Source organism: Stigmatopora nigra, chromosome 21 (genome assembly GCF_051989575.1).
Source record: "Stigmatopora nigra isolate UIUO_SnigA chromosome 21, RoL_Snig_1.1, whole genome shotgun sequence".
Taxonomy (NCBI): domain Eukaryota; kingdom Metazoa; phylum Chordata; class Actinopteri; order Syngnathiformes; family Syngnathidae; genus Stigmatopora; species Stigmatopora nigra.
Window position 1 is genome coordinate 2163627 of NC_135528.1, and position 26319 is coordinate 2189945.

A 26319-nucleotide genomic window follows, 5' to 3' on the forward strand; every position below is an offset into this window, starting at 1 on the left:
ATATTTTTAGATTTTACAAAATGCTTTTTGAACTATAATCACAAAAAGGAAAAATATTAAAAATGCAAATATATGTATTTAAAACGGGGCAAATCAGGCAATATGATATGCATCTATATTCTTCATTTGAATTTGATCCAAAAACAAAGTCAGCACTTTTGATATACTTTCTAGGGCCGCACAAAATGAAGCGTCAGGACATATTTAGCCCCCGGGCTGCCAGTTTGACACCAGTGCATTAGAGGGTTCCATGCCACCTGGCAGGTTTCCAAACAACCTTGCCAGTTTTTACAATTAGTAGATGGTTTGCACATGCGGAACGCTCTGGTTATGAATGGGTGTATTTCTACAAGTCCCGCCTTTTCCGCTTCTTGACGGACCAATAAGCAGTCGCCTTGAGCATGGATGGGACGTCACGTCAATTGCAGTCGTGTCGGGATTGGAATGTTACCGACTAACAAACGGAACAACTGAGCAGTCGGAAATTGGACCCGGGGAGTGAGGAATTCAATCTTTTTTTGGGAATGTTTCCGATCCTACGCGCAGTGCGAGGTCAGCAATTCTCGATCGAGTGGAGAACTTGGTGCCGCTGGTGAGCTCTTTTTTCCGCTTTCTATATCAGCGCATCTCGATCGACGTGTGGATCTTGTCGTAGATAAGAAGAAGAGCAATGCCCGGATTCGTCAGGTTATCCTGGTACCGTTAAACTGTTCCTTTCGTGCTGCGATGCCTCTTTTTGTGTCTACTATGGAGTAAACCGGGGGGGAAGAAAAAGGGGGACAACCAGCACCGGATCACGCCGAGTCGTTCGGGTCGGAACGCGGCGGAAGAGGTGAAAATGCTTTTACACTCTTGCTTAATGTGTTAGTCAGAGTTAGTCATCTGAGCTTTCCATCTGGGTGACCCTCGGGGACCCCTGCTGCTGTTTAGCCGGAGGGGGCGACTTCCCAGACGCACACTTTTCCATGTGAAAAGATCTGAATGAGGGAGTGGAGACGCACTGTGGAAGAGATTTCGACTAACGGGGTTCGGGCAGCACTCGTCTTTTTCGGTGCTGCCGAGCCTTTTCGACATGCTGCAACTCAGGAGATGGGAGAATAATTGAATATACTTTTCAAATCGGCCACATGCGCTGTTTCAATCGCTGCATTTGGGAACCGAATACTCAGAAGGGGGGTTGGGGATCCTTGGAGGAGGCAGCCGGAGGATGGAGCCGTGTTACCGGGTTTGCTGAGAGCCTAACTTCGGGCCACTTTGCTGTTCTTATTTTGAAGCAATCGCATCTGTTCCCTGGACACATGCAGGCCAAAAAACGCTACCTGATCCTGCTTTCGGCCAGTGCTTGTCTGGCGCTTCTCTACCTCGGAGTTGTTCCGCTTCCAAGGGCGAGCAGCCACCGGCATGAAAGCAGCCGCCACGGGCACCGGCCCGATCACCCATGGCCTCACTTCTCGGATCGTTTACACCCATTTGTGCCCTGGGACCAGACTGACACCGAGGAGTATAACCTGCACACATCTATGAAGCATAACCGGGACGTGAACACAAGTGTTTACAAAGGCAAACGGTGCCGAATGGACTCCTGCTTTGACTTTTCATTGTGTAAAAAGAATGGATTTAAAGTTTACACATACCCGCAGCAAAAGGGGGAGAAGATCTCAGAGAGTTATCAGAACATTTTGTCCACTATTGAGAGCTCTAGATTTTACACTTCGGACCCAGGTCAGGCGTGTTTGTTCGTGCTGAGTTTGGACACTCTTGACCGGGACCAGTTGTCCCCTCAGTATGTCCACAACCTGAAAACCAAGATTCAGAACTTGCCTCTGTGGAACGATGGCAGGAACCATCTTATATTTAATTTATATTCTGGGACGTGGCCGGACTATACGGAAGACCTGGGCTTTGACATCGGTCAGGCTATGCTGGCCAAGGCTAGTATCAGCACAGAAAATTTCAGACCTAACTTTGACGTTTCCATCCCACTTTTCTCCAAGGAACACCCGAGGACTGGCGGGGACCGAGGTTACCTGAAATATAACTCTATCCCACCTTTTCGAAAGTACATGCTTGTGTTCAAAGGAAAGCGATACCTGACCGGCATCGGTTCGGACACCAGGAATGCCTTATACCATGTCCATAATGCAGAGGATGTGGTGCTGCTCACAACCTGCAAGCATGGCAAAGACTGGCAGAAGCACAAGGACGCACGCTGTGACAAGGACAACACAGAATATGACAGGTAAACACAAGTTTAAATGTTATTTTCATCCGAACCATGAGCTATCAGTTATTTATAATGGGTAACACTATTGAAACTATTTTCTCTTCCAAAATATCAATTTTCTACTGGAACCCTTCAATTTTAAAACCAACCATGTCTGTGTATTGATTGATAACCTCTCTAATGTAATTCTATAAATCTGTTGTCATGCTTACTTAAAGACTCAGTTTAATAGCCTGGAGTGTTGTAAATGTCACATATTACAAGTAATAGTACTGCCATTGATTGTTATTATGAAGTACTTTAAAATTACTCAGATGTTAATTACCTTCCAACCTCCCACTTTTCTTCCTGGATCTCAGAATGAGCCAAACTATTTCAGTCGGTGTAACATGTAGTGTCGTCATGAAACTTTTTAGTGGTAATAAATCAGTCATAATGCTTTATTTAAGACCAAGACCCATCTTCTCAAGTCCTGCCCTAGGGTTAGTTGATTACCCCTAATTTTGGTGGGCTCTCACTTGTCTACATGATGATTCCCTACAACTGCTATATAATATATTGCTTTTATATCCAAGGGTGGGTTTGTCTGTATTATAAAACACTCCCCCTAGTCTTTGGAACCTTGGTTTGATCTGCATTTATCAACCTGGGGATCCTCCGCCCTTTAAAGCCTAAATAAACTCCGGCATGTGATAACAGCACTTGTCGACGTCGTGCCTCGTGGGTGTGCACCTGCACCTGTACACACACGCGCTTTGTCAAGGTTAAGGGGAAACTCCAAGGATTGTTGTAAAAAGGCGCCCAGACATATTTTCATTAAGAAAAAAAAAAGCAAACTGTTTTTCGGTAATGAAACCCAAACATGTGCGTTACATTGCATTTTCCAATGAAATCTGAGTGAAATGTCGTGAGTCAGGCGTGAACTGCAAGTAGTGAAAGTTGCAGGTTTGTGTTAACGCCCGCATTAAAGGGACAGCAGAAGCGGCCTGAACTGTAGATCATTGTGCAACATGCCAATGTGGTTCTTTGTGAGTTACAGGCATCTGAGATGTTCTTCAGATCTAAGTGGATGTGAAAGTTACACAGCGGTGAGCCCGTTTTTATGGCGGTATTATAAGATCTCTGTGTTTGAATGACAATTCATCAGGTTACAAAAATCATGTCCATACATGTTCCCCATAGAAAGATTTGAGTCACATTTCCAACTAGCAAGAAGTTGTCCATGATTCATAGTCGGAAAGGACACACAATTAATGATTTATCAGCACTGAACAATACATTTGTTTGAATTACAAGAAGACACATTAAAAGCTAGGTGGATTGATGCACTAGATCAGGGGTGGCCAAGCCCCTATCCGGTCTGTTTTCCATATCTCACCACCACCAACACACCTGAATCATATAATCTGGATCGGTATCAAGCTTCTGGACAGCTTGCTGATAAGTTGATCATTTGATTCAGGTGTGGTAGAGGAGGGAGATATGGAAAACAGACTGGATAGGGGCTCTCGAGGACCGGACTTGGCCACCCCTGCACTAGATGGATGATGTAACTTGATTTTCTAGAAAAAAATAACCATTAGATAAATGACACCTTGAAATTTGATCTGAACCCTACAACCACTTATTCTTTACTGCTCTTAACACAAACCGCACAAGCGAGCACTTGTCCCTCGATACAGATTTTCTCTCTCTCTCAATGACACCCTGCTCTTTGTCTTTGAAAGCCTTGGGGTTCTTGTCACTTGAAAAAATATAAGAGATTATATAATATTTTACATGTTTCGGAATGCTCTGAAAAAGCTCTATCGGTAAGTTTTAGGTCTTTCATCCTACGATTAGGGATGCATTAAGTTAAACTGATCTTTAAAATTCATGGACAAGTCTTACAATAATGTTATCACGTATTGCATGAGAAGGTGGAGTTATTTTGCTGACTGCTGCTTTTCATCCTGTTTCCTTTTCGCTGTTTCCACTCAAACCCTATAAATCAAATTTTGATCTTATAGTTCCTATAGTTTTTTTTCTGCTGCCTGTTTTTGATTTTCACACTTTTGGTATTTTAGTTTATTTCATTTTATTTACTGATTGAAACTTGTAAGCATTTTGATGACTTGCATTGCATATTTGGATTACATTTATTGAACTCTGCAGGGAGTATTGTGCCTACATATACCTTCCATACAATGTTTTAAATATGTCAGAATAGTTTATTATCAAGCACAGTCACTGCGTGGTGGTTCAGTGGTTTAAGGCCCCCCTATCGTTGTGATGGCCTGGGTTCAATTCCGGGTTACATGGATTTTGTCAGAAGAGCATCCAGTGCAAAACTCGTCCCATATCTATCATGCAATCAACTATATTGCAGTGTCCATCCCTGTGGAGATAAATTGAAAGTCAGTTTAAACATGACACTTTCACAACGAACAAAGCAAGGTCCTGAAAGGCTTACTTGGAGGAAATAAATCAATCAACCAACCAGTAAATCAATCAATCAGGATGTGGACTAAACTCATTGAATTATACAGTGATTATTATTCCAACCCACCTGATGGTGTGTTGGCTCATTCACCTGACTTTGGTGTGGGCAGCCTGAGATCGATCCTCGCTCAGTGGCAGTGTGATTGAGTGCAAAATTGCTTGTGTCTTTGTGTGTGTACCCTTTGACTGGCTGGTGATCAGTTTAGGATGAAGTCCGTCTGTCACGCAAATTCAGCTGGGAAAGGCATCTCATGACCCTGACCAGGATTAGTGGTGTTAAAAATGAATGAAGGCTATCTCTGCTAAGATCTTCCATACAGCTATGTAGTTTTTTTTGTAACGTGAATGTTCCACAGTGTCTCTTGAAAAGTGTATTGTTTGGTGTGAAAGCACAAAACAAAAAGTGGATTAAAGTTTAATAATTTATTTCTGGCATATACAAATAGATTGTACAGAGCCTTTATAGATAAGGGACGTTTGCCACGGATGATTGAGCGACATTATTGGAATTTCCTTTAAGTGCAGTAACCATGTTTACATGTAGATTTCCTGCTTCTTTGAATTAAATCAAACAAAGGTTTGTGTTTAAATCTAGATTAAACTCATTTAGTGTTTGGCCTCTCCATTACCAAAAGCCTGAAACAGCTCTCTTGACTAAACTGATTTGAGTGCATCCAACAGACTGAGGGTAAGTCAGCCAATGTCATGCAGAGATGCTGCCTTGCAGACTCAGGAATGTACACACGCGTTCAAACAGCTGTTAGTTGTTGGTGAGAGGCCTTGGACTGTATATGCACCTATATAGTTTACTGTGGTTTGATTCCTATTGCTGTAAAAAGACTGAGGGACATCTAGTACTCTGAACACATGGTGTGGCTTTAAATGTTTCCAATCCCTTTTCATCCGCGCTAACGACACATGCATGTACATACAGGCACTGTGCCCTCTGACCATTGATATAAGATGGAATGCTGCTTACCAAAAGCAAATCCAGCAGAAAGTCAGACTAGTATGATCTGAAAACGCAGCAACCCAAAATGATTTTGCTCTCAGGTGAATTTTAGAAATCACAAAAATATTCACTGATACATAGTCTGTCACACGCTCTCAAAATATAACCTGCTATCATATTCATGCAAGTTTCTAATTTAACAGGTGTTTCTAAATGAGTACAAGTGGTACTTTAACAACGGGTGGTTTACCGTAAAAATATTTCAAGTGTGACTGTGCTGGAAAACTGTAACGCAGGAAAGGAATGGGAAAAATGTTATCCCGCCACTGCTCTTAAGTTGCCGATAATGCATCCCGTCTGTTACAACTTGCATCCACTGCATCGGCATAGCATTCAAATTATTGTATTTCTCAAGGAATGTATTTTATCAAACACTTTACCTTTAAACAGTCTAGAACAGTGGTTCTTAACCTTTTGCAGCTTCCGAAACCCACCTGTTTCATATGCGCATTCACCAAACCGTACTTTATTGCAAATTAAAACATGATTTCTTTTTCAAATTCAAGCTATATAAATTCCTGGCAACACTGATTGGCCAAGCAATGTCATGTGATCGTCTGCACCCAGTGATGGTCAAAGGGGGCATGCTATTGTGTATAGACTTGATGAGTGGATGTGTCTTGAGCTCCATGGCAGAGACTACACCGAACCACTGAAACCGACTCACCAAACCCTATGGTTTGATCAAACCCAGGTTAGGAACCACTGGTCTGAGAGTTGGGCAGTAGTCATGTCTCTACAAGTGTTCATTATTCATACAAGGGCATTTGTGCTTACTTCTCATTGGACATATCGGTCTACTTTAGTCCCTTGTACACAGCTGTTTTGGGAATGTTTTTCCACCTTTGTGCCATTTTGCTCTCAGTAAACCGCTGAAAAACAGAGAAGTGCTCACTAAATTGCTTTAGATATAGCAATGGTGCCTTTTTAATTCCTGAAAATGACATGAACAAAACATTTACAATGCCCTGGATTGCCATTTAAAGTCACAAGTTAAAAAGAAACAAGGCAGCACATTGGTAGGTACACTTTTATCCATGTTATTCCTTCTGGATTCAATTTGCTGTATATACCAAAAAAAATATTTCTGACTAAATTAAATATTTTGTACTTTTAACTTGGTTGAGAAAGTGGTGGACTCTTGATGCTTTAAAGTACGGAGAGGGACAGGAACAGGCTGAATGAGCTGGTCAGGAGGACCAGCTCTGTTCTGGGCTGTACTTTGGACTCTGTGGAGAAAGTGGGAGAGCGGAGGATGCTGACCAGGATGATGTCCATCATGGACAACACCTCCCACCCTCTGCATGAGTCTGGAGTCCCTTAGAAGCTCTTTCAGCAATAGTCTGCTGCACCCCCATTGCAGGAAAGAGCAACACACTTACTAATTTATATATTTATTCATGTATTTATTTATCAACTTATTACCTATCTATTTATGTCTAAAATGCCTTTCCAATTTCTGCATCCTCACCCTCTTGCTACCGTGACAACGAAATTTCCCGAATACGAGATGAAAAAAGTTATTCAATCCAATCCAATTACAGGCTTGAATTATATTTGTGCGACTTGAATGGTTGTTACCATCAAGATCTCACAAAGGACAAAAAAGTCAATTAAAATTCTGATACCTTGCATACATTGCTGGATGCATGTGCTGGAATAAATGCAATTGGTCAACAAAGCTCATTTGTCCTGTTAGGTGACAATGACAGGACCAGTACCTGAATACTGCTTTTTAAAAAAAAAAAAAATACCACAGCCATTTCATCACCAAAAATGTCCCTCTATGAAAATCCTTTCCAAAATATTTTTAATGCTCATCCCATTGTTGTGTTCCACTCAGCCATATCACTTTGCATGTTTGCACCTTTTCATCTCTATCCCTCTATTTGTCAAAACACTGAAAAAGAATGTTTAACTGGACGCATGCTGGCTTCTTGCCACATTTCTACCCATGCTGCTTCCCAATGATGTGGTAGCATTTGACATTTGCCTACACAACAGCAACCAGGGAGGGGAGGGAGCTGTGGTGGGCCAAGAAAAGGGAGGCAAGCAACATTTCCTTTCTGGCTTATCTCACTAAAACATGGCTTTGAGTGGGAAAATTGCGGCCACCTGAATGTCAGCACTGTGTTGCCTGATTGTAGTCTCCTTCTTGGAGATGTGGAGTGACGAACTAGAAGCAGACAATTAGGTTGGTATGTTTGTGCTTGGTAGGAGTTGGTGTCACTCTGCTTGGGGTCCCAATGTTTTTTTTTTCTGTTGTCAGATTAATAAATCATGAATATTTCATAATTGCCTGGTCTCCCGAAGATAACACATCACCTTGTGATGTAGAATGTTAATGATGCACCATATAATTAGTTTGAGTGGTGCTCATGCGGCCTAATTAGGAGTCTTTGATATTGGGGTGTTTGCGTACAAAATCTGTAAGGTATTGGATATAAAAAAGCCACTTACTAATTTTCTTTTATTTTACAATATAGCGATCAGGGGTGCTTTTAAATCTGTGTAGTTCATGTTGTCATCTTTAGTCTGTGCCAGGTCAATTTGTCATTTGGAAATTCATGAAATGTTTTTATCCTTACCATCTTTTTTGTCAATGAACGTTGGTCTGGACATAGCACCACCGTTCTTTGTGGTTTTTCGGTGGGGTACTTGAACTTTAATTAAAATGTATGGGCTATTATCGAAAGTTTTTATTATTACTGTTGACAAACATTATTTGATGATAATTATCATTATCATTTTATCGTCCTGGTTTGACCCAACCTTAAAAAGATAGGCATATCTCGCACATTTAGACAATTTATTTTACACAACTATCCTAATATCTCAAAATTTTGGTTTAAGTATTGTAATAGTATGCCTTTCTTTTAAGGGTTTTGATGGAAAATTGTCTGGTTTATTAACCATGAAGTGAGTCAAGCTGTTTTCTCACTTAAAAAAAAAAGTATGGATTGAACAGGTTTTAGTGCATGTTGCTTTTGTTATCTTTTCCATTTTTGTGTATTCCTATCCCTGTGTTTGGGTCTTTGTCTCGACACATTGACCGTGTGAATAGCAGCATGTGTGTTTGAGTGTACCCTGGATGACTGGGGTCATAACCCCACTGTCTGTCTCCTTGCTTAGTGAGGAAGGGAAAGCCTCACTCGGTGACCCACATTCATTGAGGGATTACTAGTGCAGCCAAGCTGCCTCTGGCCTCAAAGGTGGTTGCGTTGGTGTTATGGGGGTAAGAGTGGGAAAAAATTTGGGTGGATGTGAACTCTGCCCCCCCTCGTCTCTGAAGTGGAAGACTGTGGTCACTAGCTGATAGTGTTCTCCAGTTGAGAAGTTTCCCCCCCCCGCCATCTCCAAAAAATCTGATCTGTGAAAGAGTTGGCTTTTCCCAGAAGTAACAATTTGCTGTTCAGATTCACTCTGCAGAATAAAATAGATGTTGCCGTTTGATTTGATTAATAATAGAAACAGAAGTTAAAACAAGAGTTGAGAACAAGACATGAAGGTGAATTATTTCATAAGAGACTGATGAAAATGTAAACAGTTTGTCCTGTCATGCTGATAACATGATACATTTTTGTAGGTTAAAATGAAGAGGAATAGTTGGAACAGTGCACGAAGGAAATAGGGTGAGTGAATAGTGATGATCAGAAAAGACAAGTGAAGGTCTCCCCATTAAAATCCCTCACAGAGTGGGATTAAAAGACATGAATGCTTTCTGCATGGTTGGTGAGTGAAATGAGCTCTGAGTTGTACCGTCTGTCTTTATCTCCCCCTTTTAGAAAGACAGAATTAAAATGTCGCTGTCTCTTCATGGAAGGGGGGATGCTGAGCAGGGGGAACACAGCTCAAAGTTCATATTCTGTTTACTTTCTATCTGTAATGCCTACAATCTAAGTACTTAGCCCTATGTGTCACCTTTTGTTTGACTGGCGGATAGGCTGTATTGAAAATGAATGAATGAACAAAGCATTCATTTCCTGAACCGCTTATCCACACAAGGGTTGCAGGGGTGCTGGAGCCTTTCAAACCTAACCATGGGCACCTGGGAGGAAATGGGAGTACCTGGGGGAAACCCAATCAAGCCTGGGGAGAACATGCAAACCGTCACAGTGGGGACCGAACTGGAATCAAATTGTCGACCCGAGAACTGAGAGAGGCCGACTCGCTAACCACTTGGTCATCAGGCCGCCGTAAAGTTTTTTTAATTTTTTTTTAAACAAGGCCCTTCATCAATCCCCTCTTAGGCAGTTTGTCTGGTCACTTTGCTAATTGTTTTTGTTCTTGTTAAGGGTGAGTATAGGTAAAAGAATTGCAGCCTCATTTATTCAGTCTTTTTTTTAACCGTTTTATCCTCACTAGAGTCGTAGGGGGTGCTGGATCCAATCACAGCTGACTTTGGGAATGAGGCGGGGTATACCCTGAATTAGTGGCCAGCCAATCGCAGGGCACGAGAAGGTGGACCGACCTGGATTTGAGCCCAAGAAACCAGAACTGGGAAGCCGACATGATAACCGCCTGGCCAGATTTGCAGCCTCCACTTTCAAAATGTAATTTTAATTTAGCTGTCGGCCTGACACTGCATAAATAGTTTTATTGCTCCTACAGTACTGAAGTGAAGATGTATATGAGAGTATGAGAGACGAGAAGGTACTGTAGTAGTCTTTATGGAAACGCCCAGAATAACAATGAGGTTACAGGTTTTCGGAATGGCTTGGTAAAGCCAATTTAGTTCTTCCACACCAGACTCAACCATGCCATTGACAACCTTAATTTAGGCACTGTAGGCGCTGGGGCACATCAGCTTCAAAATCCCTGTTATTGTGTGTCTACTGATTTCTTCCAAAATCAGTTTAAGTATTTTCTAGACTTCAGTTTGGCTACCTTCGCATATAGGAATATAGCAGCAATCTGTGTTGTCAGTCAGCCATCTCTCCTGAGATCAGGGGGCATGTGGCAAGAGAAACTGGCCAGATGCTTGCATAACAAGGACTTATAAGAATTCACTTGCCTTCCATTTCAAATTGACATGTTTACAGAGATGTTTGGCTTGCACAGGTTATATCAATGTAATCAAAAACTTGGTATAAACTCAATCTCAAGTACAACAAAGTACTAGATACATAATCATTTTTTACATCTTATGCATAAAACGGATGGAAAAAATTAGAAATTGTCATGAAAATATCCTAACATGTTTCAAAATAATATTTATCTCTGTTAAATGAAGAGGCTTACCTAAGACTTTATCTTTACCAATATGAAGCTCCATCGCAGTGTTTTTTTGTGTCAATGGTTAAGATCAAGTTCCAGATGCTTGTTTTTTTTTTTGGTCCTCAGAAATGGCCTGCTTAATTCCCAAATTCTATCAGTTTGTATTTTTTAGTGCATTTTAATTACATTGTTTATCATGGGTGGAAAAAACAACCTATAAAATCGGCACACAGAACATATCACTAATACTATCTGAAGGACAACTACTGCTGTGCTCAAATATAGGTTCTCCAGCAGTAGAGGATGTCCATTGCCTGTGGCAATCCAGCTCTGCTACCACATCTTTCAAAAAGGATGTTTTCAGATATACCTATAGATATATATTTACTTAATACGGTGAAACCTCTCCCTAAACTGTTGCGCTAAATGCATAAGCAAAAAGGGTACATTTGTGAAGGGTCACAACTGCTCCTAGGGGTTTGTCATTATATATTTACTTAATACGGTGAAACTTCTGCCTAAACTGTTGCGCTAAATGCATAAGCAAAAAGGGTACATTTGTGAAGGGTCACAACTGCTCCTAGGGGTTTGTCATTGTTCGTGAGTGACTGCCATTTTGAGACACCTGACCAAAGTTCTCTCCTCAAAAAGAGGCAGTCGGCAAAGTTGAGGCAATAGCGAACTCAGAACTATACAAAAAAAAATATACAACTGCCTTCAAAATCTAACACCTGACATGCCCTTCTATTTAAACCTGTGATTCCTTTGGCTTTGCAACCGCACCACAGGAAAAAAAAAGGGTGTGAATACGTTTGTTTATGATACTACAAAATGGTAGCTTTTATGGGCTGAGAGAGCTGTTCGGCATACATTTACTAAAAGGGACATCAAAAGCAACGGATCTTGCACGCTAGTTTGCATGTTGTCCCTACTATTTCTAACCACCCTAAGAGTGAAAACTAACACGTGACTCTGTTTCAGGCATTCATTTTAAAATAGTAATTTGCAGTAGAGTGTAATCTCAGTCAAGGTAATGGGGACCCTGGAAAGGGATGGTGAAGGTGTGAAGTTGAAGTAGGCAGTAGCTTAAAAAAGCATTATGTCACTGAATAATATGTCCATAGCTCAATGTTTAGGGGCCAGGGCTTGAAGGAGTGAAAGAAGGCTTTGTTAAAACAGATCTGGCTTCCTGGCAGGCTGATGGGATTGTTCCATTTTCCCCACTGGTTTATCATGCTTTATGGCTCTGTTTGACTTCCACTCTCTGGGTGTAAATGTTGCAAAGGGGCCCTTTTGTTCTGAAGTTTACTCTCTTCCTGAGGAAACACTTGTGCCTTGTTGACATCAGAGTCCTCACCATATGGTCCACTGTCAGTCCCCCATGTTTAGCACACTCCATCCATGACTTTGGCTGTTGTAGCTCCTATTTCCCTTTTATCTATTTGCTTCTGTGGCCCATGTCGATTCCTGCCAACAATACCTTCTATCATATTGTCAGCCACAAAACTAGCCTCTAATTTGGCAGATTTCCTCACACTTCATGGATCAATAGCTAAGTCAAAATAAACAAGAGAGGGCATAGGTTTGGGCAGAGAACAATTCTGGTCCCACAGACGAAAGCATGGTTGCAGGATTGACCCCAAAGAGGAAGAAACTTGTCATCTTGGTTTTCCCAGTTGCTTTGCAACTTGCTTGATGGTTCACTTTCACGCTATTTATTCATGAGTTTGACGGGGCCTCCTTTTCAGAATGCACAGAAGGGTTATGTGCTCATTTTAGGCTTGGGGACAATGTGTATCCAGTGGTGGTAGCTGGATATAATAAATTTACACCCACACTCCTAATGGGTTAATTCCTCTTTCCTATTTGCTTATCTCATAATTTTACCTCCACATCATGGATGCACGGCCAAAAAGTCCCCAGACAAACAAAGTCTATATATTCGACATAAAATTCCATAAAAAAGCTTTTTAAGAACCTACCTTTTTTTCCAAAGAGCGTCTACATGATTTCATGACATCATAGATGGAAACATTGTGAGACCATGAGTCATTTCCACTGCAGTTTGATAGTCGGGGGCATTTCTTTCCCCATTGGTTCAATGGTTTGTTAGTCCGTCTTAATGTCTTGATTCTAAAAAGATCTTTAATGGATGGTTTTGTTTGCATATGTTTTTGGCTCAAATGCTAAATTTCTTTTTGATTAATTGAAACGTAGTACTGAAGAACAACCAACTACATGTTGTTATTTTTTAAACTTGTGTTGTTTTGTTCATGCAATGTTGCAGCCAGCTTGAAATAAGAGTTATTGCCAACTGATGTGCAACAGTGTTGTTTGGGCTTGGCTGATGCTACCGCTCCTTTGCGTGCCATTCTTATATTTTAATTTAGTTATTTTTATGTAGATGCAGTGGAGCACTATAATCCCAGATAATGTGGTTTTAAGGAGTTTTCTCTTGTCTTTGAAAAAAAAAATCAGACGGGAATGGATGAAAAGATGCAATTTTCAAATCGAGATGCTTTGTAGTGACAGGGCTAAATTTTTTTACTTCAAAACAAGGCTAAACAACTGGTTACTTCAAATCTGGGATAAGTTGTTGTTAAAGAAGCCCATTAAATTTGAATATTTACTATTTGCAGAATATTGAAAGGTTAAAAAGGACACCTTTTAATTATGGCTTATGTCGCATTTTCAATTTAAACAGTATCCTTACCATATTTTTTTGAGGTACAGATTTCTCCATCAATGCAGGATCATCTACCTAGAGCTCTATTTTTTAACACTCCAGCAGGAAATGTTACGCAAGTGTGTTTCCATGCCAATTCAACCCACACTCCACGTTTTGGATTGTTTTCACACATGGGCACCAGTTTCTCCTATCAAGCAGAGGACAAGCGTTATAGACAAAAGGTCTGGTGTTACGCTGACTTTAAAGAGAGGTGAGGATGCTTCCTAAATGGTGTCTTCATGCCAATTACCTGGCCTGCTTTCCTACTTGTTTATGTTCTCAGAATTACCAAAACCTGGTCGCTCATTTGTACTGACTCGCACTAGTCTGAATTCATCTGGTGTGCAAAAATAGTCTCTAGTTTCTGTTAAATGCATTTCATGTTGTTAGAGCTTTGGTCAAAAGTCATGCATAAATTCCATTTGTGTGTAGTGTAACTGATGACAGATGAGTAATTTTGGAGACATCTATAAGTATATTTGCATTCCTTTTTTTCCAAAAGTAAACAAATCTCTACAATAGAAAACATAATGAGAATGACTACTCTTGTCCAAACTATTCAGCTTTGAATGAGCTCATATTAGGATGGTACATAATTGCATAAGGACTAGACCACAGTGTTGTTACTGTTCCCACTAATTATATTTGGGAAAGCTGTCTTTACTTGGTATTCCGCCCAGTTCTCCTGATTATATGCCACCTGGTTACCTGAACACTGTCTTTACTCCGAATGTGATCAAGTATTAATTTGACACTCCAATTGAATGAAAAAGCATTTCCTTGCTATTCATGTTTAGTGCCTTTTGGAATATGCTTCTTTTCCTTTTATTTATACAGAACTGTAACGTGGAAAAACTACTTATTTCAACCAGCCATGATGGTAAGACGAGTGGAATAAGTGAGTTTATAAACTAAACCGCTTCCTGAATGTCACAGGGTTTATGTCTTCAGTGGTTTGCTGCACGTGTTGAATGTCATTCCCTTATATTGAGGTAAAAGTTCAAGTCCTCCAGAGATTCTAATTTGTATGTGTGTTTGTACGTGCATGGTTGTGTGTGTGTGTGGAAAAAAAGTGTTTTCTATTTGTTTGTCTGCGGTTTCAAAGGTATGTGGTGACTTTGGGGTAATTGCTGCACAAATCTATCAATGCTGATAACCCTGTGGGTTTACGATTCTTCAGGGAAATTGGTAAAATGTTTTGCTAATTCCTTTTAATAAATACGCTATTGGCTTGAGTTTTGTTCCCATTTATTTAGAATTAGCTTTTGGGTATTCAGGATCGTTTTGTCCGCTGAGTGTTTACACTGTAGCCTGCAAGAGGACAGACAGAAATCTAGACACGTATATGTTAAGTTTACTCTGCAGTCTGAGTGTTTTGCGTGCACGCGTGATGCCAAGCTAGTGTTTGTCTCCTTTTACAAAGAGGGACTGATTCAGTAATGTGGTACTCTTTTTGTCCTCCTCATTCAGAGTTCTCCGCGTTAAGCCTTGTGGTAACCAGCATCTCCCTCGCTGTCAACACGTGACTAAAATCATCCTCCATGCATACTCGGCAGCATGTTGTTTGGTCAAAAACCGTCTTGAGCCCCAAGTGTGGCCACTCGTGTGAAACCTGCAGAAGCTAAAGAACATAAATAATCTATCAGCACGCAGGAGTTTTAATCGTGTATTTTTTTAGGGGTACTCATAGTCAGAATGACTACACACACACATTAGCCATGCAACCATGTCACTCATTAGTAGTGCTCCTATGCAGGATGGTGGAATATCTTTGCTAATCAGCTAGAGGACATCGGGTTCTTTTTTGAGTAAGTATGACGTGAAGTTACTCATGTGCAGCGCAGAGGCAATTCATTATTGAATATATTGCATTTAATGTAGAGCATTGAGTGAGACCAAATGAGCCTTAAAGCCTGTGGTGTTTCTTTTTGGATGCTGATAAGCTTTTGGGAAAGGCCACACATGAATTATTTCTTAAAACAAAGCAAAAAAACCCTGAAAATATTTAAACAAAAGAAGGAAAAAAGCCAAAAAAAGTTTCCAGGAACTCCGGTTTCGTCCCACATTCCAAACACATGCATGCTAGGCTGGTTGAACACTCTAAATTGCCCCTAGGTATAAGTGCGAGTGTGAATGTTTGTCTCCTTGTGCCTTGCGATGGACTGACCACCAATTCAGTGCGTTCCTGCCTCGTGCCTGTGGTTAGCTCGGATATGCTCAAGCACCCCTGTGCCCTTTGTGAGGAAAATGAAAATGATTGATTGATTGTTCGGGACCGCCTGTTATCAAAGTGGTATCTGATCTGGTCCGACAATGTGAAGTGATTGAATGGCACAGATTCCCTTGGGATTCCTGTACGGTCATTTAATGGCTCTCAATTGAATGACTTGTAGTTTTCAGTGCGTAGACTTTGTTTTGTTAAGTCTTTTGAGTCCTCATTTACCAGATTTGTCAAGCTCCTCTTCCCTTTTCATTAACTGTACACTGTATGTACATGTTACAGTACATATTAATATTAATAAGTACACATAATATTTTAGCATTACACAAACTTGTGACTTTTGTTGTGCTTAGTTTTTAGCACTACCAAACAGTAAGTTTTATTTGTATTTTTTTTTATTTGTATTTTCGTTGTAGAATTTGTTATGGCTACCACAACGCATGGCCGATCATTACTGCCGTCTTTGGGATGGAGAATTCATATTGTTGGTACATTTGGCCAGTATTAGTGTCCTTTGACCTCACAAATGTTGGATGGATGGGGGAATACTCCCACAGGCATACTTTAAATTCTTTTAGAATGTTTTCCCTGCCGAATAAAAGCTTTTGAAAAAACAAGTGGCCAGCTCATATCCCTTTTGAATTCCTGTGGTTGCTTGATATAATCTAACTATTTGAAGTCATAAATATATTTTGTGTTTCAAAGACTAAAGAATATTTGATTTACACGGTTTTGGCATAATTAAGCGTTACAGTATGATTTCAATAACAATCAGGGTAACTCACTCTGGAGGAAGGGCCATTATCTTTAGAAGATAAATAAGGACTTCCAACTTTAAAACTGGAGAAAATAACCATTGTGTTAACAACGCACTATAAATTTACACCCTCTTAACAACTTGAGTATATCATTTACATATTTCCTGCGGCAAATCCTTTGCCACACGCGCATCACATCCTGGTGTGTGTTGTTTGTCTGACTGTTCGACTTGTGTGATAACTATGCTGTTAATGATTCTCTTCTAACCTTATCAAGGCTATGCATGTCACACTGTCACTCCTTATCAGTCTGACATGGTGGATGTGTGCACAACTATATGCAAAAATACCATTGCCACAGAGTGAAAATATTGCCTGCAAAGGTCTTCTTTTATTGCACAGCTGCTTTGTTTTGGTTGCTCGAATACAGCCAACCACCCACAATAGTTTGCAGATGTTAACATCTTACACAGTCGTAGTAGTGACATTTATTAGTTCATGGAAATTCATTCACTGGTACAGGCAGGTTTTTGTGCTGAATTATAAGTGTTCCTTGAGCCTGAATGCAATTCACTGAAAATATTCAACTCTATGTAATAGCGACATTAATTTTTCGTCGTTTAAGATGAATGTCAAAATCCTCAACCACTGCTGTATTATTTTTCTTCATCTTTTCAAAACAATGCCTAAAACAGTCCATCTCTAAAAATAACCTATTCTTTGTGCATTAACCTTTTTTCAATTTCCTGCAGAACTATGAATTGGTGCATTCTTGGGGATGTGAGTTGTCGCATCATATGTTTACAGGAAAGTTAATATAAAATTAAAGAATAATTGAACAAAATAAATGAAGCCCCAATGTGTTTTGGGTAGTTTGTTGGATTGGTAGATGGGGGGCAAAAGTTGGGGTATTACCATTTTATTTTTCTGTCCTGTACATCCATCATCTTCTTCTACTTCTTAACTGAAAGTTTGATGGACATTAGTGGACAACAATTATGTAAGAGGGAAGGAAGGTGCTTCACGGTTTGAAAAATTGAATGGCTCTAATGGTTATGTGGTGACCTGATGGAAGAACATTTGTGGCAGCAATTTAGCACATGGCTGCTTCCACTGTAGGGGTTATTGTCACGCATGGCTGCGACCGTACCGACCCCTTCTTGTGTTTTCAGGCTGACCGGCTCTGCTGTAAACTCACTCACTTCCAACAATAGAGCACAAAATGAGACACAGCAGGGTCGGGATGCAGACACGGGGGGCAACACAGTAGGAAATTGTGGAAAGCAGGAATTAACAGGGTGACAAAGTGAGTTGAGGCCAGAAAGTGATAAACTGAGTGTTGTGTTCACAATTTGCCCAGCAATAGACTGATGGACACACACTGTGGTTATACTGTATTTGTAACCCAAATGTAAACAGTTGAGTTAAGGGTCGAGGATTAATTATTTGCCCCTTAGGAGTTTATAGAATCAAGTTGGAATAGGTTTGGGTTACCAACAGGTCGTTGTGCATAACATAACACAAACATGGATTTTGTGAACCCTGTAAAATCAGAGAGACTCATTCCACTCCTGAGCAGAACATATCGGCACTAAATGGGGGGGGGGGGGGGGGGGGTATTTGAGGACATGTATGTACTGCATACAGTATATATACAGTTGTAACAGTTTTTGCTTAAAGCCACAGTACGAGGCAGCTGTAGACAATGAATTAACACTTAACCACTGTGTAATCCAGACCTCATTCTCTCCAAACTTTCAACTTGATAACCATGCATAAGTAAACGTTCCATAACCGAAAGAAAGAAGCCGGTTATAAAGTACATAGAATGAATTTCTCATATTTGGTGGATCAAGGAACTAATCTAATCAGAAACCTCTGATCAGAACGAAGGTGAATACTTTCAAATATTCCGATTTTTTTTACGAGAATCACAATACTTTCATTGATCTATTAAAAGAATTTTAATTCAGATGAACTTAATTTTTCACCCTTAGCTTCATTTATATGGTTAAACTAGTGACCTTATTCTATTTATAATACTAGAACATAATTTCAACTACCTTATTCTTCAGACTAGAGGTGCATTTATGGTTTTTATCCCTCTATCAAGATAAGATCCTTAGGCGTCATGTGTGAAAAGTGTGGCTGAATCAGTACCAGGGAAACATTAGTTTGAGGGGAAAACCGAGGTGTGGACTTTGGCCTTATTGTTCACCATTTCAAAGGATGTCCGCAGAGAAAGGAAATGAAGGGTGTGGAGGGATGGCGTGACCAGATAGCAAGAGTATGGAACAGCCTGGTAAAGGCAAAATCTGCCACATCAAAAACCTGACCCCAAGACCGAGTCAAAGCACTCTCATATAAATTGGTTATAGATGTCACTACCATTGTCCGGAATCTGTCTCGTCACATTTCTGGCACAGGGCTGGTGGCTAAATGCCCCGAATCTAAAGACAAGTGTTATTCCTACATATCCCTTCCATCTCATTAAGTATAGCTGGCAGCTTCCAAGAGAGAAAGGAATTGAAAAATAAGAAAGTGTGGTGGACCCCCTCCCCTCCAAACCCTCCAACTAATTTTCCCCAGCAAACACAATCCCTTTTGCCTTAGTAACCTCCCGGCTTTTCCCAGTGCCAACCCCTTTCGTTGGCCCATCACTCACTGCTCCGGAAAATCTGAATCTCTTCAGTCAGGGATCAAAGCTCAGAGCTCAGCCCAGCCACCGTGTGAGAAGTCACATTCTTGGGCTGATCTGTAGCGACCTGCCATGCAGTTAGACGGCAGAAAAATTCTGCAACTGTTTGTCCAAGAGAAAATATGTTTGATTCTGTGTCTTTTCAACAAAATTTGCATTCACCATTTTGGCAATAGTTGCTTTCCCAATTTTCATAAATACAGAGGCCAAAAATGCTATTGGATGAAGGAGATCAATCTGGGATTGCCTTAAATGGGATAGCTAAGGTGTTTGGGGGGGCTTGCAGTTGCCTATAAAGACTGAATTCACATCCTGTATGAAAAAAAAAAATGCTTTCCAAAAATCCTTTGCATGGGAATTTGAATAAAAATGTGACTCATTTTGTTGTATCTTTTAAAAGATGTTTTTACTACAACACTATGACTACTCTATGTTGGAAAAAATAATAATGTGCATAGTTAAAAATGAAACAGCTGTATAAATATTCTGCCTTCATCTAATTGGAGCCCCAATTTAAAAAAATCTTTTCTTAAATGGCTGTTAAGTTCAGTTATTGTTTGGGCAGTAGACAACCAATATCTCAGTAAAATGCACTCATTCTTTCAATATGGATGTGGCTGATTCGTACGTATATATTGTTCAATACATGTATCTGTGTTTTTTTGCTCAATTTGTTTATAGATTAATATTAATCACTTCCTCATTTATTCTTTTTAATCTGAATTGTAAAAGACAAACAAAATAAATGAAAGTGAGCAGGAAGACGCCGTGAAACAGGCATTTACAATTCTCAAAAATCTCCTGGTTAAATAATCAGTTAATTTTCCTAATCGAATAAAAAAAGGGAGGTTATTTCTCCATGTGGATGTATGTATCTACATATACGTATATACATGTATATACATGTACATATGTATATGTACATATATATGTACATATACATATACACATACACTGACATTCTTTGTAGAACTTATGCAAGTCAGTCATAAAAGGCCCAAGGCACATGTATGGTCATGTCCTACTGGTCTTAATTTTGAGCCCATCATCGTCAATTATGACTTGATCCTCAAGTACTACCATGCAAATGCTTGCAGGGACATCACACAGTTTTTCTTTTTCACTTTTAATTCCTGTGCATTTTTAATCAACCATTACCTGATTTTTACACTGTATTGTTTTTTGCATCCGGTTTCTTTCTTGTGCTAAATTAAGGCTTAGTTGGCTCTGTGGATTCGTCCTGGTTTACCTTGCTCACCACGAGATTTCGGAAACAATTTAAATACCACCGAAAATTAACACTGTAGAGCATAAGCATTTATATCATGTACCTCATTGAACCCCGTCGTTCATTGCACCACATGGTCAGGTGTTGATTAGCTCAGAAATCATGCCGATTTTCATGTCGTTTTTGCTCACAAGTGCATATTGTGTTTTCAGGCTATTTTTAGTGAGAAGTGAGACTTGTTAATATGGTATAATGAAACTACAGACTCTGGAAGTCAACATGGACAGTGTGGAATGTTCTATTTATTCAAAGTGTCTATTGGCTTGTTGAGCTGTTCTGCTTACTGAAATGATAAGTCGCTCAGTAATAGTAAGATGAATCACTTGTTTACATACTTGAATTTTGTAAAAGCATATTTTCGCTCACTTGTATGTTTAACAGCGTACCTCTAGTTCTGAAAGTTTAAATTGCAGACACTGCACTCATGGGGTTCTTTGAACTTTGACTTCCTTAACCCAAAATTCTTTTTCATAATATCTACACAACCAGCACATTTTATAGTAATATTTTATTATTTCTCAATGTATCTTGTAGACGAACCTACAGATATAAATACATACAACACCCTCTAACTTATCTACTGGCCGAGGTAACTAATTTGCTACCATATGTACTCTTTTGGCTCCATTCACACCACAGGGCAAAATGATCAGGTTTTGTACATTCCGATAATTTTTTGTCGGCGTTTAAAAAGCTGCCATCCTCCGTCGACCCCATTTCAGGAGTACCCTTGTCCCATTTCCGTAGTTTAATGTTTTATTCAGGAGTGAATGTGATTCGTGCAAAATCTATGTAAAATGTAAAAGAAAACACCCAGACAACTTAAATCATATCCAGAAATTTAGGAGAACTTGGCAGCTCTGTGTTAATAGTGCACAAACGTATAAAACTCCCACTGTAGAGACACACCAGACATGTGACAAAAGACTGTGTAAACACTGCGACACGTACCATATCACGTGTTGCAATGTTTACGGAAGTAAATATGATCACCTTCAGAGGTCATAGCAATTTTTTAAGATTTTATGGTCCTGTAGCTAAGATGTTTTAACCTGATAGCTTTACGTATGCAACCTCGTAGACCGCAGTATTTTTGACAAATTGGTTTGCCATTTCTTATTTGTGTCTTGTTTGTCCTGTCAAACTGTGTGACTCATTTTACTTTTTGATGAAATTTAAACCAATGTGTACAAATGAGCCTTCATATCGCAGATGCTGCAGAAACGTATGAAAGAGGCCCAGCTGAAATTTGGAAGAAAAAAAATGGAAATGGACTTTTTTTTGTGAAAACATCAGATACATGTCACATTTGGCAAAGAAATCCAAATTGACCCTCTGTGTGAATGTGGCCATAAAGGCAATAGCAGACCAAGTGGTTAGTCACTGTAAGCTGAATGCCAAGGTTCAGTTAGGTCAGCCATCATGACATCGTTTCTCTCTTTGTAAGGTATGCGTGTGGCACTAATTTGTCCGGGCAGTTTGAATAGACAGAGCCTGTAATCAATTAGCATCACGATACAGGGCAACAAAAACTTGGGATAAAATGAAGGTGTGGTGTAGATAGTCATTGCACTTTTATTTTGCCATAGGAGGAAAAAAAATCTTGGTTTTGGCAAACTACTGAAATTAAATTTATGATAGCATTTATTTTATTTATTTTTAGGATTATTTTAAGCAAAGGATACTAATTAAAATAATAACTTAATGGTTTCAAAAAGCCCCTCAATTTCAACATGTCATTTGTGATTTTATTTTATCTTGATTTTGGTGATGAGAGTAGGAGCCATTCTGTCAACTAAAAAAGGCATGAGCTTGAAAATTACACCTCATGATGACTGGGGTTGTTTATATTTAATTTAACTGATACAAAACAAATGGTTATTATGAGGATATACGGTAGTAATATGAAAAAGTATTATAGTCCCAAATTTCATTAGCATGCTGTGACAGTTGTAATCCCAATAGCTAATTTTATTATGGTTATGTCAGTGCCTCTGGATGAAAAAGAAGAAACTATGGAAATGGGGTCTGGACAATTTCTTGTTAGAAATTAAAGGCGGCTTTGGAAGATGAATCAGAAATAATACTCCCCTGAACACAAAATTGGGAGATTCCTAAGGATCCAAAAGCATAATGGCAAATTGCCAGGCTTGATGAATAAAACAGGGACAGATGAGGAAAAAAATAGAAATCTTTATTAAGACTACAAATAAACTACATTCTCTACACTTTTAATTGCACCGAATTATGAATGAGATAACAAAAAATTGTGAAAGCAAATATAAAAGTATCTGTAAATTTGGAGGTGAATTTTAACATACATGATCCATTTTCCTATGTATGTGTCACATACACAAAACAGAAACAATTGGAAGCTTTGTCGCTCTTATCTGCATCAATGGTAAGTTGCAACAGATCCGATAGATATTTACAAATCCATGATCAAATCAGTATTTTGACAGTCCATTGAAATATCTCTCCTTGAAGGCTTTTGTCTTTGCAGACATGTTGAGCTACTTCTCAAAGATATTTGAGTGTTTTGTAATGCATCCACCAATGATATAAACGAGGACATTGGAAGTGAGAAAAGTTGGTCGTCTTTGAGACAATTTAATTCAAGTATAGATTAAATCAGTCTTACTTTGAGCATATCTGCCCTTGTGCAAGAATTATTTTATTTCATGCATGTTTTCCCTATGTGTTTCCGGTCTGACCTTGTTTGAAATCCTGTGGGCCATTGTTAGTCTAATCTCTGCCAGCATTATTTGCGTGAGCATTTGTATAGCCTCCGTCAAGGCTTAAGTTGACTTAATGCTGCTGTGAGCCATGCCACTTGGCTGCCTTTGATCCTTGGTGAGAGCGGCTGCACAGTCGAGACACCCAAAGACCAGGCTGTCATCCTGGGGGTGGTTTCAGTCTCTGCATTTTCCTTCTTTTAGCCATCCCTTTTTGCGGCAGTGCATGCCAAAGCCGGGTGACTATTTTATTATGTTTCCATTTCCTGACTTTTGCGCAATGACATAACCACACAAAACCTCTCACGTGTTTCTAATGCCATGTCTCAGTGTCTGAGTGTGCTCAAGCGTCTCGGGTAACGCTGCGTGGTTGGACAGTTTTCATGACATAACCAGACAGTGACAAAGAGATCTATAATTTCCCTTCCACATGGACGTTTTAAAAAACATTTTTCTTTAGACTTCCTCTGTTTCCATCTGTTGACAAAACTTAGATCGGGGTCATACAGGAAATGCTGTTATTTATTTGCTTGTGTTGATTTATTTTCTGGCTCTTCTGGATGATTTACAATCAGCCAGGTAAATGGAACTTTCCCACTACAGCCCAAAGAGACATATCATCCATTCTCTTTGCCTGCTGTTGGTATTTACTTAATCATACGTCATGGTCTTATGCTCACAATGTGGGTCTCTAATGGAAGAAGCAGAACTGGAGTTAAGAAAGTAGCCTTTGCCATCATCTCAAATTACCTCCAACACTCACCATTGGAGCACACTTTCTCTACTATATTTATCGTAACGCGTTCCTGGACTGACTTCGTATGTTGATTTACTCGTATTCGCAAATCAACGTTTCCCATACAAGTGACCTAAATACAAATTAATTCGTTCCCACCCTCTGGGGAAAAAAAACCCAAAAACTGGATAATAAAATGAAAAAACATTTTATTGGTTGTAATTCACCATCTACTAACAGTAACAAATAACTAGTGATTATGGTGTTTAACAATAAAATCAGACATTATTCAATACAACGCTTCTGCATTGTTTAAATGTATTTTTGTACCATGGAACTTGATATTTAAGGACAAGTTGGGGGATGTTAAATATTTCATTTCGACTAGATCTATGTAAATGTATGACTATTTTGAATTTCCAGTGATGGATTTTATGTAAAGATCCCAATATTACCTGTCTTTTTTTCTTTCAAGATTTGCCACAACATATTGTACTGATAAATAGCACACAAGTAAGCTTTTAATTTTCTTGCTGACTCACCAACATAAGTACTTACCATATTAGATGGACTTTATAACCTACTATTAGAAGGCCGAGTATCTTAAATGCCCAATAGCTTTTAGTGCTCATACTAGACTTGGTATTAGATCTCATCGTGCTTCCAACTAATAGGCTTGTACAGTACATATGCATTAAACTCTAGCCATATAAAATTTAATTTTGAAAAGTAATGGATGATATTTTACATTTCCCGAATATGGGATGAGTAAAGTTATCTAATTTAATGACTTAATTTAAAAAAAAGGAAAAACAGACTGGTAGGTGTTAAAGAAGTTAAAGCATTGCAAAGCAATAGTATCCAGTTGTTGTTTTTTTCTGGTACAACCCTCATGCAGCAAAGAGGGTATTTTCGCGTAGCATTTTATAATTGTTGTGATATGCTGTGATAGTACTTAGTATATAAAGTAAGAGTCGTGAGGAGTGTTCGGGGTGAAATGGTGATAGAAAGATTGCTAAGAGAAGCGTGCTATATTGTACAATTTCATGTAATTTAATGTTTACTGGTAGGCATCTGGGTATTTGGTGTTTCCCTAAGGTTGAATCTAATCACACTGATCTGATCCATGATCATAAGGTATTTTGCTTGGTACTGTGATTCATGACAGCTCTATGCATTGTATTATGCGAGGGGTGCAACCATAGGCTGTAAATGTAACAAACCACTTCCAAGGCTGTTGAATTGTGGGTATTAAATGGAGAAAATGATACTAGTGAGTAACACATAAGGTCATTACCGGTTATTGTGAGATTATTTTTGGTAGACTCACAAGTTCAAGAACCTCACTTAAGTCTCGTGTCCCCATATTACACTCAACACACACACAGAAAGTGAGACCTAGGGACCTGAAGATGAATTATTTGCACTTTTCTAAGCACCTTTACAAGAAACAGATCATGTGGGCGAACGCATGCACCAACAACAGCTACCTACTTCGTTTGCACATATTATGCAATGCAAAAGCGAATTTTATAACTGTCCTTTCTTTCTTGTCATGAAAAACAAACAAACAATGAATTAGTCTTTTTTCCATTGTTCATGGTCACATTGAACCATTTGTTTCTACCACGACTTGATGCTTTAAGTGTTGTGGCGCCATGTAGAGAAAATATAGCGCTGATATGAAGCTTTAGATGGGCAGAAGCAGAGTCATAAACAACAAGCACTAATGTACTCCCTGTATCAATGTCAGCTTTGGCTATTCTAAAAGCTTGCATGTGCACACACACAAAAGAAAACATTGATGGACATTTAGGTACCTGTGCCCTTCTAATTCTTAAAAGCAAACTAAGGTTGATGGTAATTTACAGCCATTAATAAATCAATAGGGGTTGTTACATTGATTTGGCGTTGGGTATGGGGGGTGTTGGTTCAGGTACATTTTTCCGACTCCTCATCTTATTTTTTCTGGGTGGATTGACAAAAGAACTCCAGCCGCTAGATTGGCAACAGAACATTCAAAATTAAACTGCAAACTATATGAATATATATAAATTAGATATGGATAATTATTGATCCGCAACAGCTCTTGCAACTACGGCAAGCAGCCCCAGACTCTATTTCCGTTGCGCCATGAATGCTGAGATATATAAAACAGCGTTGCTTTTCGTTTGAGCTCGATCTAGCACATTAATTCTATGTTCATCGTCATTCCCAGTGG

The 26319-nt window shown here is 39.4% G+C and overlaps 1 protein-coding gene across 1 annotated transcript in view; it reads left to right on the forward strand.

Moving 5' to 3' along the window:
• The first annotated feature begins 391 nt into the window (after window positions 1-391).
• ext1b (exostosin glycosyltransferase 1b) overlaps window positions 392-26319 on the forward strand; it is an 85922-nt gene continuing 59994 nt past the window's right edge. The window contains exons 1-2 of the mRNA XM_077742986.1: window positions 392-592; window positions 656-2239. Coding sequence (XP_077599112.1) covers window positions 1128-2239 — 1112 coding nt within the window. The 5' untranslated portion in view covers window positions 392-592; window positions 656-1127. The remainder of the gene's footprint in view (window positions 593-655; window positions 2240-26319) is intronic.